The sequence below is a fragment of the Mustelus asterias genome, chromosome 24 (assembly GCF_964213995.1).
Source record: "Mustelus asterias chromosome 24, sMusAst1.hap1.1, whole genome shotgun sequence".
NCBI lineage: Eukaryota > Metazoa > Chordata > Chondrichthyes > Carcharhiniformes > Triakidae > Mustelus > Mustelus asterias.
In genome coordinates this window covers 35432085-35452448 of record NC_135824.1, presented here as the reverse complement: position 1 = coordinate 35452448, position 20364 = coordinate 35432085, and the positions used below count along the sequence as shown (strand labels likewise).

Sequence of the window (20364 nt, the reverse complement as noted above, 5' to 3'; positions counted from 1 at the left end):
GTCACACTGGCCTGCGATCATTTCTCAGAATCCTCACACCAAGGTTCTATTCATAGTATGATGGGAACGTAGCTGCAACTGAAATTCAACACTCTATTACTTATATTAACTCAAGACACAAGAGCTTACTATGGTGTGGCATTGAGAGACTGACCCTGTTAATTGCAGGAGGGGACACGGTGATGCAGTGGTAATGTCGCTGGGCTAGTAATCCACAGGCCCGAGCGAGTTGTCTGGGAATCTCACCATAGCAGCTGGTGGAATTTAATAAGTCTGGAATATAAAGCCAGTATCACGGGTGAAACTATCATCGATTGTCATGAAAACCCAGGTTCACTAATGTCCTTTAGGGAAGGAAATCTGCCGTCTTTACCTGGTCTGGCCTACATGTGACTCCAGGCCCACAGCAATGTGGTTGGCTCTTAACTACCATAGAATCATAGAATCTCTACAGTGCAGAAGGAGGTGATTCAGCCCATCGAGTCTGCACCGACCACAATCCCACCCAGGCCGTATCCCCATAACCCCATGCATTTACCTTAGCTAGTACCCCCCCTCAGGGGCAATTTAGCATGGCCGATCCACCTAATCCGCACATCTTTGGATTGTGGGAGGAAACCGGAGCACCCGGAGGAGACCCACGCAGACACAGGGAGCACGTGCAAACTCCGCACAGTGACCCAAGTCGGGAATCGAACCCGGGTCCCTGGCACTGTGAGGCAGCAGCGCTAACCACTGTGCCACCCTGCCGCATCGTACCCTCTGAAATGGCCCACCAAGTCACTCAGTTGAAGGGCAATTAGGCATGGGCAACAAACGCTGGCCCTGCCAGTGACACCCACAACCTGTGAAAGAGTGAAGAAAAATGTGGAAGGAAGTGAGGGGAAGGGTTTGTGAAAACTTATGGCTTCCTGTGCTTTCCTGCCAGCAGCTACTAAAGCAGCAACTGGCCTTATTCGGCCTGTATACAGGGTGGGGGTGGGAGTCGGTGGAGTGTAAGCTTCTGGAACGGTCTCCCATGCCCCATCTGAAAACGGAGGGTCTGGAATGGAAATGCAGTGTTGCTGAATATCCACATGGAGTACAAGGATCCGAACTTCGGATGAACTTTTCCAAAGGCCAAGGTCTTGAGCTGGAGGGTGGAGGGCCTGCTGGTGATCCCAATTTATTGAGAGTAAAATGCACCTCCTTGTTTCAAGAGAAAAGCCTTGTCTAACGAGTTATAAACTCTGAGTTGCAGTATCCTATTTATAAATCTGATTCCTGCACCTTCTCTAGAGCCTCTATGTCCCTTTTATAATCATGGATTCACTCTGTTTACTGTGCAAAGGAGTGAATGTTAAATTACCCCACGTGTCTGCGCTGGATATCTCACCTCATGGGCAGCCCACAGTACCGCGCTCCTGCCCACTCACTGCACCCCTTTTACAAGCCCCTCTATAAAGGAGTGTCCAAGCGGTGTTTCAGCAGTGATCTGCAGCAGCGAATTCCACACTCTAACCAGTTTCTCTCAATTCTTTTTCTGGTTGTTGTGGGGACAATCGATTTGGGTCTATAAATTAGGGAGGGCTACTACTTGTCGCATTGAGGTGGCTTAGAGAAACAAAGACACCCCAATGAGAGCCCGGCTGGATGCAGAATTACAGCAGACTTTAATATTGTTGCATCGTGGCATTTAATAAACAGGCGAGAGACGTGGACCGCAATTTCCTGACGCCTGGTGGAGATCGCGGAGACCAGGTGTGATGGCCAAGCCGGTGGGCACTGTGTGGTAAACCACTGTTACCTGTAGTGGTTAACCACCGTAGTTAGTATTTCTCAGTACCTGTATATGTGGCACATCCCTGTCGGTTCCACCCAAGTCTCCTCCCCCTGGTCTGGGTTTAAAGGCGGTGGCTCCTCCCCCTTGCCCTCAGTTCAGACCAGATCACCGACAGGGATGGCTCCAAGTTCTTACTTATAAAAGCCTATTTGTCTTGCTCACAACTAGTCTTGACTTGACTGATAGTGCATCACACTGCCAATGAAGCAGGTGGTCAAGTGCCAAGGGAGTGGGGCTCGAGTGGGGGCTATGACGGAAGGGCTATAATGGGGGAGCTTTGAAGGGGGAACCTATGAAGGGGGTCTATGAAGAGGAGGCATGTCAGGGGCCTGAAAGGGGGACACATTGGGGGTGCCCCAATGCAGGCATTCCATGTCGGGGAGGGGGGGGGGGAAACATGCCACCAAGGGGGGTGGTGAGAGGTATCCCGATGTCTGTGGCGGAAGGGAGGGAGGAGATCCCCAGTGAGAATTTAGCATGGGATCCTCAGTGAGAATTTATTAGGGCCAATGCACCTAACCAGCATATCTTTCAGACTGTGGGAGGAAACCCATGCAGACACGGGGAGAACATACACACTCCACACAGACAGTGACCCGGGCCGGGAATCGAACCCGGGTCCCTGACCAGAATTCCGGTTTCAAGGACTAGGGTACTTGTTAATAGTTTTAAAGTTTATTTATTAGTGTCACAAGTAGGCTTACATGAAGTTACTACGAAAATCTGTTATTGTGGTTAGGTGTATTGGCCATACTAAATTCTCCCTCAGTGTACCCGAACAGGCGCTGGAGTGTGGCGACTACGGGATTTTCACAGTAACTTAATTGCAATGTTAATGTAAGCCTACTTGTGACACTAATAAATAAACTTTAAACTTTAAATCCCCGAGTCACCACACTCCGGCACCTGTTCGGGTATACAGAGAGAGAATTTAGCACGGCCAGTGCACCTAATAGCTTGGTTGTTAATCTATAGAGACGAAATCTGCTCACCATAACCCTTAATTCCTTTACTGTTCAAAAATCTATCTATCCTTGCCTTAAAAACATTCAACGAGGTAGCCTCAACTGCTTCACTGGGCAGAGAATTCCACAGATTCACAACCCTCTGGGTGAAGAAGTTCCTCCTCAACTCATCCTAAATCTGCTCTCCCTTATTTTGAGGCCATGCCCCCTAGGTACGGCATGGTGGCACAGTGGTTCGCACTGCTGCCTCACAGCGCCAGGGACCTGGTTTCAATTCCCAGCTCGGGTCACTGTCTGTGTGGAGTTTGCACATTCTCCCCGTGCTTGCGTGGGTTTCCTCCGGGTGCTCCGGTTTCCTCGCATACTCCAAAGATGTGCGGGTTAGGTGCATTGGCCATCTAAATTGCCCCTTAGTGTCCTGGGATGCGTAGGTTAGAGGGATTAGCTGGGTAAATATGTGGGATGATGGGGATACGGCCTGGGTGGGATTGTTGTCGGTGCAGACTTGATGGGCCGAATGGCCTCCTTCTGCACAGTAGGCTTGCTATGATTTCTAGTTCTAGTTTTTCACCTGCCAGTGGAAAGAACCTCCTTGCCTTTATCAATCGAGGCATAGATTACAAAAGCAGGGAGGTCATATTGGAGTTTAGTGAGGTCACAGCTAGAGTACCGTGTGTACAATCTTGAGTACAATCTTATCGAGTGTCACACAATATCAAGTGATTCCTAATTGTGTGAATGAAGATCGAGGGCTACAGCAGGAACTGAGCTAAAAATCCCATGAAATAACCGTATTCGAGCAATGTTACTGACCCAAACCTTCACTGCCAGTGGCTTCGTTTAATGCCTACATCTCCCTGGTGTAATCGATCCACTGGACTTTTCTTAAACAGAATATTTTGTCTGTAGGCAGGGAAAACCAATACTCTGCTGAGGTAAAATTGTGGCCCGTCCTTTCTCCCTTGTCAATATGACTATGGTTATTATGGAGTAAATGTTATGACTTAATGCCACTGGCTCAGAGCAATATGTGCTGGGCTTTCATATCAGGAACTCAGATCACAGAATCATATAGTGCACACGAGGCCTTCGGCCCATTGAGTCTGCACTGACACGTAGAAACACTTAACGAAAAATCACGAAAAGACAGCACTCAGGAGAGGTTACGATAGTCCCCATCTCACAAAATATGACACAGTGTCTGGAAAGGCTCAGTAGACCAAGGTCCACCACACTACGAAAACAAAAAGGGACGGTCAATAGGGAATTAAAGGTGCTATATTTAAATGCCCGCAGTGTCCGGAACAAGATAGATGAGCTTGTGGCCCAGATTGTGACTGGCAGGTATGATGTGGTAGGCATCACAGAGACGTGGTTGCAGGGGGTTCAGGACTGGCAGTTAAACATCCAGGGATTCACAACCTATCGAAAAGACAGAGGGGTGGGTAGAGGGGGCGGGGTTGCCTTGTTAATTAGAAATGAAATTAAATCAATAGCACTAAACGACATAGGGTCAGACGATGTGGAGTCTGTGTGGGTAGAGTTGAGGAACCACAAAGGCAAAAAAACCATAATGGGAGTTATGTACAGGCCTCCTGACAGTGGTCAGGACCAGGGGCACAAAATGCACCACGAAATAGAAAGGGCATGTCAGAAAGGCAAGGTCACAGTGATCATGGGGGATTTCAATATGCAGGTGGACTGGGTAAATAATGTTGCCAGTGGACCCAAAGAAAGGGAATTCATTGAATGTTTACAGGATGGCTTTTTGGAACAGCTTGTGATGGAGCCCACGAGGGAACAGGCTATTCTGGACTTAGTGTTATGTAATGAGCCAGACGTGATAAAAGATCTTAAAGTAAGGGAACACTTAGGAAGCAGTGATCATAATATGGTAGAATTCAGTCTGCAATTTGAAAGAAGGAAGGCAGAATCAGATGTGAAGGTTCTACAGTTAAATAAAGGTAATTACAGGCGCATGAGGGAGGAACTGACAAAAATCGACTGGAAGCAGAGCCTAATGGGAAAGACAGTAGAACAGCAATGGCAGGAGTTTCTGGGAGTAATTGAGGACACAGTGCAGAGGTTCATCCCAAACAAAAGAAAGGTTATCAGAGGGGGGATTAGGCAGCCATGGCTGACAAAGGAAGTCAGGGAATGCATCAAGGCAAAAGAGAGAGCCTATAATGTGGCAAAGAGTAGTGGGAAGTCAGAAGATTGGGAAGGCTATAAAAACAAACAGAGGATAACAAAGAGAGAAATAAGGAAGGAGAGGATCAAATATGAAGGTAGGCTAGCCAGTAACATTAGGAATGATAGTAAAAGTTTCTTTAAATACATTAAAAACAAACGGGAGGCAAAAGTAGACATTGGGCCGCTCCAAAATGACGCTGGTAATCTAGTGATGGGAGACAAGGAAATAGCTGAGGAACTTAATAAGTACTTTGCGTCAGTCTTCACAGTAGAAGACATGAGTAATATCCCAACAATTCAGGAAAGTCAGGGGGCAGAGTTGAATATGGTTGCCATCACAAAGGAGAAAGTGCTAGAGAAACTAAAAGGTCTGAAAATTGATAAATCTCCGGGCCCAGATGGGCTACATCCTAGAGTTCTAAAGGAGATAGCTGAAGAAATAGTGGAGGCGTTAGTTATGATCTTTCAAAAGTCACTGGAGTCAGGGAAAGTCCCAGAGGATTGGAAAATCGCTGTTGTAACCCCACTGTTCAAGAAGGGAACAAGAAAAAAGATGGAAAATTATAGGCCAATTAGCCTAACCTCAGTTGTTGGCAAAATTCTAGAATCCATCGTTAAGGATGAGATTTCTAAATTCTTGGAAGTGCAGGGTCGGATTAAGACAAGTCAGCATGGATTTAGTAAGGGGAGGTCGTGCCTGACAAACCTGTTAGAGTTCTTTGAAGAGATAACAAATAGGTTAGACCAAGGAGAGCCAATGGATGTTATCTATCTTGACTTCCAAAAGGCCTTTGACAAGGTGCCTCACGGGAGACTGCTGAGTAAAATAAGGGCCCATGGTATTCGAGGCAAGGTACTAACATGGATTGACGATTGGCTGTCAGACAGAAGGCAGAGAGTTGGGATAAAAGGTTCTTTCTCAGAATGGCAACCGGTGACAAGTGGTGTCCCGCAGGGTTCAGTGTTGGGGCCACAGCTGTTCTCTTTATATATTAACGATCTAGATGACGGGACTGGGAGCATTCTGGCCAAGTTTGCCGATGATACAAAGATAGGTGGAGGGGCAGGTAGTATTGAGGAGGTGGGGAGGCTGCAGAAAGATTTAGACAGTTTAGGAGAGTGGTCCAAGAAGTGGCTGATGAAATTCAACGTGGGCAAGTGCGAGGTTGTACACTTTGGAAAAAAGAATAGAGGCATGGGCTATTTTCTAAACGGTGACAAAATTCATAATGCTAAAGTGCAAAGGGACTTGGGAGTCCTAGTCCAGGATTCTCTAAAGGTAAACTTGCAGGTTGAGTCCGTAATTAAGAAAGCAAATGTAATGTTGTCATTTATCTCAAGAGGCTTGGAATACAAAAGCAGGGATGTACTTCTGAGGCTTTATAAAGCACTGGTTAGGCCCCATTTGGAGTACTGTGAGCAATTTTGGGCCCCACACCTCAGGAAGGACATACTGGCACTGGAGCGGGTCCAGCGGAGATTCACACGGATGATCCCAGGAATGGTAGGCCTGACATACGATGAACGTCTGAGGATCGTGGGATTATATTCATTGGAGTTTAGGAGGTTGAGGGGAGATCTGATAGAAACTTACAAGATAATGAACGGCTTAGATAGGATGGACGTAGGGAAGTTGTTTCCATTAACAGGGGAGACTAGGACGCGGGGGCACAGCCTTAGAATAAAAGGGAGTCACTTTAGAACAGAGATGAGGAGAAATTTCTTCAGCCAGAGAGTGGTGGGTCTGTGGAATTCATTGCCACAGAGGGCTGTGGAGGCCGAGACGTTGAGCGTCTTCAAGACAGAAATTGATAAATTCTTGATTTCTCGAGGAATTAAGGGCTATGGGGAGAGAGCGGGTAAATGGAGTTGAAATCAACCATGATTGAATGGTGGAGTGGACTCGATGGGCCGAATGGCCTTACTTCCGCTCCTATGTCTTATGGTCTTATGGTCTTAACCTACCTACCTAACCCTATTTACCAGCACTTGGCCCATAGCTTTGAATGTTATGACGTGCCAAGTGCTCATCCAGGTACTTGTCATGTGAGGCAACTTGCCTCCACCACCCTCCCAGGCAATGCACACCAGACTATCACCACCTTTTTGGGTAAAATGTTTTTTCTCACATCCCCCCTAAACCTCCTGCCCCTCACCTTGAACCTATGTCCCCTTATGTCTGACCCTTCAACTAAGGGGAACAGCTGCTCCTTATCCACTCTACCCTTGCCCCTCATAATTTTGCACACCTCAATTAAGTCACCCCTCATTCTTCTCTGCTCCAACGAAAACAACTCAAGCCTATCCAACCTCTCTTCATGACTTAAATGTTCCATCCCAGGCAGCAGCCTGGTGAATCTCCTCTGCACCCCCTCCAGCGCAATCACATCCTTCCCATAATGTGGCGACCAGAACTGCACACGGTACTCTAGCTGTGACCTCACTAAACTCCAATATGACCTCCCTGCTTTTGTAATCTATGCCTCGATTGATAAAGGCAAGTGTCTCAAGTGCCTTTTTCACCACCCCATGCTCTTCTGCCTTTATAAATCTATGGACAAACATACCAAGGTCCTTTTGTTCCTCAGAACTTCCTAGTGTCATGCCGCTCATTGAATATTTCCTTATCAAATTACTCCTTTCAAAGTGCATCACCTCACAGTTTTCAGTGTTAAATTCCATCTGCCACTTATCTGCCCTTTAGACCATTCTGCCTATATCTTCCTGGAGCCCAAACACTCAATCTCCTTGTTAACCACCCGGCCAATCCACAAATTTACTAATCCTATCCCCACATAGTCAATATGTTGTTTATATAAATGACGACTAATAGGGGATCCAGCACAGATCCCTGTTTGGGTCAGAGCTTCTGCAATCTCCCCCCTTGCCTCCCACAGCAGCTTGGGACACAATTCATCTGGATCTGGTGATTTGTCCACTTCTAATCCTGCCAACACCTCCAGTACCATATCACTCCCTATGTCAATTTGTTCAACAACCTGACAGTTTCTCGCCCTGAGTTCCATACCTTTACCCTCATTCTCTTGGGTGAAGATGGATGTGAAGTATTCATTCAACACTCTACCGATTTCCTCTGGTTCTACCCACAGATTTCCCCCTTGGTCCCTAATGAGCCCTACTCTGTCCCTAGTCACTGGCTTCCAGTCACTAAAGCAGCCTTCTGTCATCACCCTTGTCTCCTACAACTAAGTCAATTTTGAATCCACTTTATTAAATTACCCTGTACCCCATGTGCATTTTCCTTCTTTACAAGTCTCCCATGTGGGACCTTGTCAAAGGCTTTGCTGAAATCCATACAAACTACATCAACTGCACCACCCTCATTTACACACTTGATCATCTCCTCAAAAAATTCAGTCAAATTTGTTAGGCATGACCTCCCTCTGACAAAGACAAACTGACTATCCCCGATCAAGCCTTGCCTCTTCAAGTGGAAATAGATTCCCTCCAGAATTTTCTCCAGTAGTTTCCCTACCACTGATGTGAGACTCACTGGTCTGTAGGTACCTGGCTTATCTCCACAATGGGGTGCCACGTTGGTACAGTGGTTAGCACTGCTGCCTCACAGCGACAGGGACCTGGGTTCGATTCCCGACTTGGGTCACTATCTGTGTGGAGTTTGCACGTACTCCCCGTGTCTGCGTGGGTTTCCTCCAGGTGCTCCGGTTTTCTCCCATAGTCCAAAGATGTGTGGGTTAGGTTGATTGACCATGCTAAATTGCCCCTTAGTGTCAGGGGGACTAGCTAGGGTAAATGCATGGGGTGGGATTGTGGTCAGTGCAGATTTGATGGGCCGAATGGCCTCCTTCTGCACTGTAGAGATTCTATTCTATTCTAACCCTTCTTTGTGGAACCACATTAGCTGTTCTCCTGTCCTCCAGCCAGAGAGGAATTAAAAATTTGGGTCAGAGCCTCTGCAATCTCCTCCCTTGCCTCCCACAGCAGCCTGGGACACAATTCATCTGGATCTGGAGATTTGTCTACTTTTAAGCCTGTCAACACCTCCAATACCTTGTCACTTCCTCTGTCAATTTGCTCAAGAACCTTACAGTTTCTCTCCCTCAGTTCTATACCTTCATCCTCATTCTCTTGGGCTAAGATGGATGTGAAGTATTCATTCAACACTCTACCGATGTCCTATGGTTCCACCCACAGATTTCCTTCTTGGTCCCTACTGAGCACTACTCTCTCCCTGGTTATCCTCTTCCCATTAATACACTTTTCCCTAATTTTACCAGCCCAAACTTACTCAAATCCCCTCTTTGTTTTCCTAATTGCTTTCTTAAACTTCACCCTGCATTCAAAAAGGTAGGATCTGGATAGAGACTTGAGAACACTGGACCCTCAGATTAAAAGTCTGATGCTCTACCAACTAAGGGGTAACTTAGCATGGCCAATCCACCTAACCCGCACATCTTTGGACTGTGGGAGGAAACCCACGCAAACACAGGGAGAACGTGCAAACTCCACACAGACAGTGACCTAAGGCCGGAATTGAATCCGGTCCCTGGTGCTGTGAGGCAGTAATTCTCATTTTGTATGATTCGCCTGGACTTGTTTCTGAAGAGAACTGGGAATGGACAAACAAAACTCGGCAGCTGAGTAAGGAATTCGGTAAATTTTCACCTTTATCTTTGTGTGTTAAGCATCCGTTGAGCATGGAATGGAACATCCAATGGGAAAAATTGCACACAGCTAACCTAACTCACCTCATTGGTAAAGGGTGAGCCAAAGGGCGGCACGGTGGCACACTGGTTAGCACGTCTGCCTCACAACGCCAGGGACTGGATTCAATTCCGGCCTTAGGTCACTGTCTGTGTGGAGTTTGCACGTTCTCCCCGTGTCTGCGTGGGTTTCCTCAGGGTGCTCCGGTTTCCTCCCACAGTCCAAAGATGTGCAGGTTAGGTGGATTAGCCAAGCTAAGTTACCCCTTAGTGTCCCACGATGAATAGGTTAGATGGATTAGCCATGGTAAGTATGTTACGAGGGTTACAGGGATAGGGTGGGGGAGAGGGCCTGGGTAAGATATTCTGTCAGAGAGCAGGTGCAGACCCAATGGGCTGAATGGCCTCTTCTGCACTGTTGAGATTCTATGATTGGATGATCTTCTCTGCAAGATTATCTTCAGTGCCCTCTCGCCAGGTGATGGTGGAACATGCAGGTGGTAAAGACAAAAATGGACCCCAGGCCACATGCAAAATTGGGCTCAGTGAACTGTCTACTTGTGTTTGATGTTGCAAGAAATCACAACATTCATCTGTGATTCAATCTTCACATCTTAGGGTTCATTGTTACATCTGAATCAATACAAACCTTTCCTTCAGGAATATGGATATGGCATTTAACAATCATTACTGATTGGTGGAATCTTACCTTGGTCTAGTCTCTGGATTCCTCTGCATGTTCAGTATTGGGATTTGAACAATAATGAATGGTTGGTTTTGTGTCCACAGATTGCTGAACGGCAATTTAATGAAGCAATGTTACTAACAGTTGAAAATGTAAGATTGAATAAGGACAGCTCTCCATGGAATGTACGAGGTAAGAGCACCTTCGATTATCTCAGAGAACTAAAATCTCTTAAAACCACCGCTAGGCCTCACAGTTACCATGAGAGTTTTATTGCCCAGAAATACTGAAGTACTGATCCATTGAATCCAATCTCTCCTCAAGCCTTTAACAACTTTCTTTTTCAGATCTATAACTATTTCTTTCGTTCAATTTGGTATGGATTCCGTTTTGCTACTGTTTCTGCTAGGGGGTTCCACATCCTAAGAATCAACATTAACAATTGTAATAAATTGCATTTTCATCGCATCTTTCATGTTGGTAAATTTGGCAAGGAACTTCACGGAGAAAACTGAAAGGACGTTGAGTCAAAGATATTAGGAAGTATGACCAGAAGCTTGTTCGAAAAGGATAATTTGCAATGAGGCTTTTAATGCAGGTGAGAACTGTGGAGAGGCAAAGACGTGGGTGAAGAGATTCCTTGAACCTGGGGCTGAGACATGAAGGCATAATTGTCAGTGATGGGGCAGAGGGAGGCATAGAGGAGTTTGGGGTGCACAAAGAAACTGGCATGAGAAAAACAAAGAGATGAGGGGGGCAGTTGGTTTTAATAGATCATAGAGAAATAGAGGTTTACAGCATGGAAATAGGCCCTTCGGTCCAACTTGTCTATGCTGCCCCCATTTTTTAAACCACTAAGCTAGTCCCAATTTCCCACATTTGGCTCATATCCCTCTATACCCATCTTATTCATGTAACTGTCCAAACGCTTTTTAAAAGACAAAATTGTACCCGCCTCTACTACTACCTCTGGCAGCTTGTTCCAGACACTCACCATCCTCTGTGCGAAAAAATTGCCCCTCGGGACCCTTTTGTATCTCCCCTCTCTCACCTTAAACCTATGCCCTCTAGTTTTAGGCTCCCCTACCTTTGGGAAAAGCTGTTGGCTATCTAGATGATCTAGAACATAGAACATAGAACAGTACAGCACAGAACAGGCCCTTCGGCCCACGATGTTGTGCCGATCTATGCCCCTCATTATTTTATGGACCTCTGTAAGATCACCCCTAAGCCTCCTACGCTCCAGGGAAAAAAGTCTCAGTCTATCCAGCCTCTCCTTATAACTCAAACCATCCAGTCCCAGTAGCATCCTAGTAAATCTGGAGAATGTCACAGAAGTAGAGAACTGCCGGGTCTTGGAGTGATCTAAAGACAAGAAAGAGAATTTTAATTTGAGGCTCGGTGTAGAACAGAAAGGTTAAGACGATGATTTTTAAAGTATCTCATCTAAGTTAAGGCTAACTAATCATTGGACATAGGTTTTTTTCGATTTACTTTAATAAAATCCTTCATGGCTTTGAATGCCTCAGTCTATAGTCAGCTTGGTCAGACATATCATTCCAAGAAATTAAAACCTCCTTGTGGTCCCCCCAACGTGACCCGAGGTGCCTTTTAAGATCATCTGTGTGAGTCAGGCATAAATAACATTGATCATGTCTATTACTCATAATATCCTCGGGACATCCCAGAATGGTTTACAACCAATGGAAATTTACATACAGTAAGATCCCACAATCAGCAGAAGAATGAACGACCAATTCGCCTTTAGTTTTATCACAGACAAAAACAGAAAACGCTGGAAAATCTCAGCAGGTCTGACAGCATCTGCGGAGAGAGAATAGAGCCAACATTTGGAGTCAGGATTGTCTGACTTGAAATGTCTCTATTCTCTTTCCATAGAGGTTGTCAGACCTGCTGAGTTCTCTCAGCATTTTGTTTCAGATTCCAGCATCCACAGTATTTTGCTTTCGTCTTTGTCTTTTGTTTTGCTGGTGTGGTTGTGGTCAAGTCAATCGAAGATTAGTCAGCTCTCCCTCTGATAGTACCTTGGGATCTTCCACAAATGAATCTGGAAGTTATTTAGGTAAAGCAAAAAATGTTCTTTAAGATCAGCTGTAATTTGCTGAAAAGTAGATAATAAACAGTGGGAGGTATAACAGATATCCGGAGGTTCCTGTATTTTCCCCAGAACATTTCCTCATCTCTCTACACAGACTTTATAAAAAATATTTTCACAGTCTATTGAAAAGCACACTTGTCTAATCCACGTTTGCTAATTGTGAGTGCATACTTATCCTGCAAACTTCAGTTCAATTGTTTCGACTCCCCCCCCCCCCCCCCCCCCCCACCTCCCCATTCCCTTGAAGTTGGCCATTTTAAATTCATACATCCCAATATTGGGCCTCTCCCAGATTGCTTCGCTCCAAGTGGAATCATGTTATGGATTCTCCTGTCTCCCTGAACAATTCCCAATCCTAATAATATCCAGGAGCCTTCCAATTGCTAAACTGAGATATTCGGTACCTCACATCACATCTCTAATACATTTAATCAGATTTTGTCTGCATTACATTGGCTAGTTCAGATTGAATGAGCACTCCCTGTTTATGAAGTTGGCCATAACTGTGAACATTCTGATCTCCTACCTCCCTCTTTTTGTCCTCCTTTTTACTTTGGTATACTGTTGTACTCTATAGTTATTCTGACTCGCTTCACGCTATACATTCCCAATGAGAGTGCCTCACTGGAAATCCTTTACCTCCTTAACATATGTGGTGACTCCATTTCCTTTCCTATCTTGTCTGCCCTTCTGGAGTAAATTCAGCCCGGGCACAGTGGTTAGCACTGCTGCCTCACAGCACCAGGGACCAGGTTTGATTCTGGCCTTGGGTGACTATCTGTTGGAGTTTTCACATTCTCCCCGAGTCTGCGTGGGTTTCCTCTGTGTGCTCTGATTTCCTCCCACAGTCCAAAGGTGTGCAGGGTAGGTGGATCGGCCATGCTAAAGTGCCCCATAGTGTCCCAAGATGTGTAGCTGAGGGGGATTAGCAGGGTAAATGCCAGGGGTTGCGGGGGTAGGGTGGGGGAATGGGTCTGGGTAGGGTGCTCTGTCGGAGAGTCAGTGCAGACTCTATTGGAAGATTGGCTTCCTTCTGCACTGTAGGGATTCCAAAGGATTCTAAAAGAACTTCTTGAATATTGTTCTCCACTCCATTATTAGACATTAAAGCATGGGAAACAAAAGGTGAGCCACACCATCTGAAATAATAGAAGAAACAGGTTGAATATCCTAACGTCTTCAATGCTCAGCCTCTCCACATTTCTGGTATTGATTCCTGTACTTTGCCTAGAAGGGACCTGATGATCTTTGTGAGTGCAGTGAGCTTATTTTAGATGCTTTCATTTTGGCAGGGCTCCACTAAGACTGTAACTTTCCTTTTTTAAGGCCTAAGGAAAAATGAAGCATGTTGGCACAGAAAGCATTTATGCGAGAGGTGCATGGACAGAAGTTGCACCAAAAAATCTCAGAAGCTAATGACTCGCTCGAGCAGTGACAGCAGTTACTTCAATAGTCCAGTTACTTCCACCGGCACCATCTTCTACATCAACCACAGCAAAGGCTTTCCGGCAGAAATACCAGGCTCTGATGTCCAAATAGACACACACGCTGAGGCGATTGGCTTCACGGCAGAGCATGGACCAGAACAACTGCCCCACCTCACGGGGGAGTTTAATATGGTCAACATTAACAGTAGGGAGCTTGATAAACATCCAACAGAAATGATTGACCGAAACATTAATGATTCAACGAGGATCTGTCCACCAACTCCACCACTGAGGACTTTAAGCAGCCAGAACAGCCCGCAGAAAGATCAACTTACCACAGAGGCGGATGGAGATCTACCCCTGCAGAGGAAGGATGGACAATCCAGAGCTGGCCAGGTGGGAAAAGATCCAAACAGGTTTACAATTCCAACACGCGCACGGTCTCAGATTGGGCCCAGTGATCAGGCTTCATTTGGTTTTGCCAAATAATGAACGGCGAACAAGAACAGAGGATGCTGGAAAACCTCAGTAGGTCTGGCAGCATCTATTAGGAGAGGGAAACAGAGTTAACGTTTCGAGTCCTTTGACTCTCAATTTGAAGGGAGGGAGAATGTGTTAGAGCTGCAACAAAAAATAGCAACATTAAGAACAAAACTCAAAAGGCCGGGAGTGGGAGGGGAGGGGGGGGTTTGTATTTTGAAAATACACGTATGGGATATTTGAAAAAAAGGGGGTTTAAGATGGAAGAGAAAGGTCACAATCTAAAGATGCTAAACTCAGTGTTGAGTCTTGAGGACTGGGATGTGCCCAATTGGAAGATGAGATGCTGCTTCTCCAGTTTGCGTTGGGCTTCATTGGAACATTGCAGCAGGCAATCTCATGCCCACATGTCCATCCTTGGCCTGCTGCAATGCTCCAGTGAAGCCCAATGCAAACGGGAGGAACAAAACCCCATCTTCTGATTAGACACATTAGAGCCCTCAGGACTCAACACGGAGTTCAACAACTTTAGACTGTGACCTTTCTCCTCTATCTTCAGCCCCTCACTTTTTTTTTCAAAGATCCCATACACGTATTAGAACAAAGAACAGTACAGCACAGGAACAGGCCCTTTGGCCCACCAAGTCTGTGCTGACACAGATGCCTCTCTAATCTGATACTTCCTTGCCTCTATGTAATCCATATCCCCGTATTCTCTGCTGATTCAAGATGCCTCTTGATCTATAGAATCTGCTTCCACCACCTCCTCCGGCAACGTGTTCCATGTATTCACCACCCTCTGTGTGAAAAACTTGCCCCTTACATCTCTTTTAAAATTTCCCCCTCTCACTTTCAACCTATGCCCCTGAGCAATTGACCCTTTGACCTTGGGAAAAAAACCCTGATTATCCAGTCTATCCAAGCCTGTCATAATCTTGTAAACCTCTATCAGGTACCTCCTCATCCTCCGACGCTCCAATGAAAACAATCCAAGTTTGTTCAACATTTCTTCATAGTCCACATCCTCCAAATCAGGCAACATCCTGGTAAATCTCTTCTGCACCCTTTCCAATGCATCAACATCCTTCTGGTAGTGTGACGGTCAGAATTGTACATAATACTCCAAATGCGGCCTAACCAAAGTCTTATACAGCTGCAACATGATTTTCCAATTCCTATACTCAACATCACGACCGATGAAAGGCAACATAACATACACTTTCTTGACCACTTTGTCCACCTGAGTTGCCACTTTCAGTGAACTATGGATCTATGTGCCTCGATCCCTCTGTATGCTAATATTTCTAAGGGCTCTACCATTTACCATGTACTTTCCTTCTGCAGTAAACCTTCCAAATTGCATCACCTCACATTTGTCCGGGTTAAATTCCATCTGCCATCTTTCGGCCCAGGTCTCCAGCTGATTTATATCCTGCTGTATCCTCTGACAATCTTCCTCACTATCCGCTACTCCCCCAATTTTTGTATCATCTGCAAATTTACTAATCAGGCTACCTACATTTTCCTCCAATTCATTTATATGTATACAAACAACAAAGGCCCCAGCACTGATCCTTGTGGAATACCGCTTGTCACAGACCTCCAGTTAGAAAAGTACCCTTCCACTGCTACTCTCTGCTTTCTGTGCCCAATAAGAAGTTTAACAACACCAGGTTAAAGTGGTGTTTTTAAACTTCTTACTGTGTTTACCCCAGTCCAACGCCGGCATCTCCACTTCTATGCCCAAGCCAGTTTTGTATCCATCTTACAGCTCACCTCGGATCCCATATGACTTCACCTTCTCTGTCAGCCTGCATGAGGAACCTTATCGAAGGCTTTACTAAAGTCCGTGTATACAACATCCACTGCCCTGCCCTGGTCAATGTTTTCTTGTCACTTCCTCAAAGAGGTCAATCAAGTTTGTGAGACATGACCTCCTTCACAAAACCATGCTGCCTATCGCTAATAAGCCTATTCTCTTCCAGATGTGAGTACATCCTGTCTCTAAGAATCATCTCCAATAATTTCCCCATCACTGATGTAAGGCTCACAGACCTGTAATTTCACAGATTGTCTCTTCTGCCCTTCTTAAGCAGGAACAATGTTAGCTACTCTCCAATCCTCTGATTCCTCGCCTGTAACTAAAGAAGATACAAAGATTTTGGCCAAGGTCTCAGCAATTTCTTCCCTCGCCTCTCTCAGTATTCTGGGATAGACCCTATCTGGCCCTGGGGCTTATCCACCTTAATGTTTTTCAAAACCTCCAATACCTCCTCCCTTTTTATCTCAACATGTCCTAGAATGTCAACATCCTCCTTTCTACACTCACCACCCACCACATCCTTCTCCTTTGTGAATACTGATGCAAAGTACTTGTTAAGGACTTCACCCACTCATCTGGTTCCACACACAAATTCCCTCCACTGTCCTTGAATGGACCTTAGTTACTCTCTTTCTCCTTATATACGCATAAAAATCCTTGGGATTTTCCTTAATCCTGCCTGCCATGGCCCCTTTTTGCCCTCCTAAGTCCTTGTTTAAGCTCTTTCCTGCTATCTTTATATTCCTCAAGAGCTTTATCCGTTTTCCATTTCCTGAAATTTATGTCTGCTTCCTTCTTCTTTTGCACTAAGCTCACATCTCTCTTGTCATCCAGGGTTCCCGAATCTTGCCATCTTTACCCTTCATTTTTACAGGGACATACTTGTCCTCAATTGTTAACAACTGACTTTTAAAAGACTCCCACATATCGGATGTGGATTTACCCTCAAACAGCCGCCCCCAATCTACATTCCCTAGCCCCTGCCTAATAATGTCATAGTTAGACTTCCCCCAGTTTAGTACTTTCACTCTGGGCCTACTTCTATCCTTTTCTACAAGTATCTTGGAACTTATAGAATTGTGATCACTATTCCCAAAATGGTCCCCCACTGAGACATCAACCAGCTGTCCAGGCTCATTTCCCAGAACCAGTTCTAAGATAGCCCCTTCCCGAGTTGGACGATCTACATATTGCCTCAAGAAGCACTCTTAGACACACTAAACAAACTCTGCCCCTGGTACTAAAGGAATCCCAGTCTATGTTGGGGAAGTTAAAATTGCCCATCACAACAGCCCTGTTGTTTTTACATCTTCCCATAATCGGCTGACGTATCAGTTCCTCCACTTCTTGCTGGCTGTTGGGAGGTCTATAGTACAACCCCAACAGTATGATTGCACTGCTCCTTTTCCTGAGTTCTACCCATATAGCCTCATTGCATGATCCCACCAAGGTGTCCTCCCTCTGTATAACTGTGACATTCTCCCTAATCAATAAAGCCACACCCCCACCTCTTTTGTCACCCTCTCTATCTAGCCTGAAGCATCTAAATTCTGGACTGCTAAGCTGCCAGTCCTGCCTTTCTTTCATCCAAGTCTCCGTAATTGCCACAACATCATAGTTTCGTGTCGTAATCCAAGCTTTAAGTTCATCTGCCTTACCTATCATACTCCTCAAACACACCTCAGACCACTTGTCCTGTCATGTTTGTACACTCTCCCTGTGTTTTATTTCTCTTAGCCTTACTGGACCCGTTCACTGAGTTCTCTACAGTCTCTGTACTCTGTACTGTGGCCCTTTTTGATTTTTGTCTTTGGTTTCTCTGCCTTCCATTTTTCCCCTTACTGCCTTTTGTTTTTGTCCCCACTTTACTTCCCTCTGACTTCCTACAACAGTTCCCATTAGCTTAAACCCTCCCCAACAGCACTAGCAAACACTCCCCCGGGACATTGGTTCCTGTCCTGCCTAGCTGCTGAAGGTCCGATTTGTACTGGTCCCACCTCCCCCTGAACCAGTTCCAATGTCCCAGCAATTTGAATCCCTCCCTCTTGTACCATCCCTCAAGCCACGTCTTCATCTTAGCTATCCTGACATTCCTACTCTGACCAGCACGTGGCACTGGTAGCAATCCTGAGAGTACTACCTTTGAGGTCCTACTTTTTAGTTTAACTCCTAACTCCCTAAATTCAGCTTGTAGAAGCTCATCCCATTTTTTTCCTATATCGTTGGTGCCTATATGCACCAAGACAGTTGGCTGTTCACCCTCCCCCTCCAGAATGCCCTGCAGCCGCTCCGAGACACCTTGATTCTTGCACCAGGGAGGCAACGTACTATCCTGGAGTCTCCTTTACATCACAGAAATACCTGTCTATTCCCCTTACAATTGAATCTCCGATCACTACAGCTCTGCCACCCTTGTTCCTGCCCTCCTGTGCAGCAGAGCCAGCCACGGTGCCATGAACCTGGCTGCTGCCACCTTCCCCTTGGTGAGCCATCTCCCCCAACAGTATCCAAAACGGTATATCTGTTTCAGAGGGAGATGACCGCAGGGGACCCCTGCACTGCCTTCCTACTCTTCCTCTGTCTGGTGGTCACCCATTCCCAGTCTCCCTCTGTGATTTTTATCTGCGGTGTGACCACCTCACTGAACGTGCTATCCACGACTTCCTCAGCATCGTGGGGATGCTCCAAAGTGAATCCATCCACAGCTCCAGAGTCGTCAAGCGGTGTAACGTGAGCTGCAGCTGGACACACTTCCTGCTTGTGAAGGAACCAGGGACACTGGAAGGTCCCTGAATTCTCATCACACAAGAGGGGCATGACACGGGTCTGGGATTTCCTGCCATGACTTAACCCTTAAATTAACAACAACAACAACTACAATGCCAAGAAAAAGAAAAGAAAAATTACTGACCAGTCACCAGTCAATCACTTACCCGCTGGCTGTGACGTCGCGGTTCGATTTCTTTCTACCTCTCATTTGCCCTCGAGTTTCCTTCACAGATCCTCCTCTCCACTCTTCCCGAAGATGAGCATCTCTTTCCCCTCAGCACTGAATTCCCACTCAGCTCCAAATTTCCGATACCCTCACTCTGGCTGAATCTCACTCCGGCTGCAGTCTCTCTTCCACTGCTGTGCGCAAGTATAGCCTCAGTGCAACGCCCCTTCCCACACCCCCCGCCCTCCCCCCACCACCCCCCCCACCCACCCCCACCCACACCGGGCCATCTGTTGCTATTTTTTGCTGCAGTTTCTACAGCTCTAACGCATTCTCCCTTCCTTCAGTTCTAAGAAAGAGTCAAAGGACTCAAAATGTTAGCTCTGTTTCTGTCCTAATGGATGCTGCTAGACCCGCTGCGTTTTTCTGGTGTTCTCTGTGTTTGTTTCAGGTTCCAGCATCCACAGGAATTTGCTTATATTAATAAGTGGTGAATCTCATCCAAGTCATCAAACTAAACAAGGGGCAGGATTTTCCTGTGACAGGAATCGCAGTGGGGCGCGGGGGGGGGGGGGGGGGGGGGGGGGGGCGGCGAAGGGAGGGGTGCGGTGCGGGAGAGGAATGACACACCATACCAAGGTCCGTTGACCTCAGGCAGGATTTTCTGGCTTTCAGGCGAACGTGGCTGGAAAATCCCACCCACAAAGTTTGAGCCTTCACTGTGACAAAGAGAGGAATGTTGAAATTTAGTTCTTAGGTGGTTGGGCCTGTTGGCCAGTAGCATCTGAGGCTAAGAACAAGGTTGTCTCTCTCTGTTCAGGTACGGTATATGATGTTGAGGAAGTCTCAAAGAAGCTGAAAGAAAATAAAATTTTAAAAATCTGCGAAATGAAATTGCCTACTAAGTTTAATAGCACACGGACAAACAGCTTCCTTTGAGGATGTGCTTTCAGTTGCTGTCCTGAGTGACAGTCACTCAGTTTAAGAAATGCTGAAGTGGATTATTACACCTTAGCAGGGGTGGACACAGGTGCGGAAGTGATGATGCTACATGGACCTGCTGTTGGCCAGTGTTGGACAATCTGTGGGGAAGATTGGAATTCGATCATTCCCATTGGTCGGGTTGAGGGGAGTTAGTGCCATAATCGGAACACAGCCAGGGACAAAGCACAAAAAGGAAATAAATTATTTTGGGAAAGGCAAGGAAGCCAACAACCATCTCCTCACGTTC

At 46.1% G+C, this 20364-nt stretch overlaps 1 protein-coding gene across 1 annotated transcript in view; it reads left to right on the top strand.

The window, feature by feature from the left end:
• Positions 1 to 20364, top strand: part of il16 (interleukin 16) — a 125564-nt gene that overhangs the window by 66886 nt on the left and 38314 nt on the right. The window contains exons 12-13 of the mRNA XM_078241880.1: positions 10455 to 10542; positions 13796 to 14292. Coding sequence (XP_078098006.1) covers positions 10455 to 10542; positions 13796 to 14292 — 585 coding nt within the window. The remainder of the gene's footprint in view (positions 1 to 10454; positions 10543 to 13795; positions 14293 to 20364) is intronic.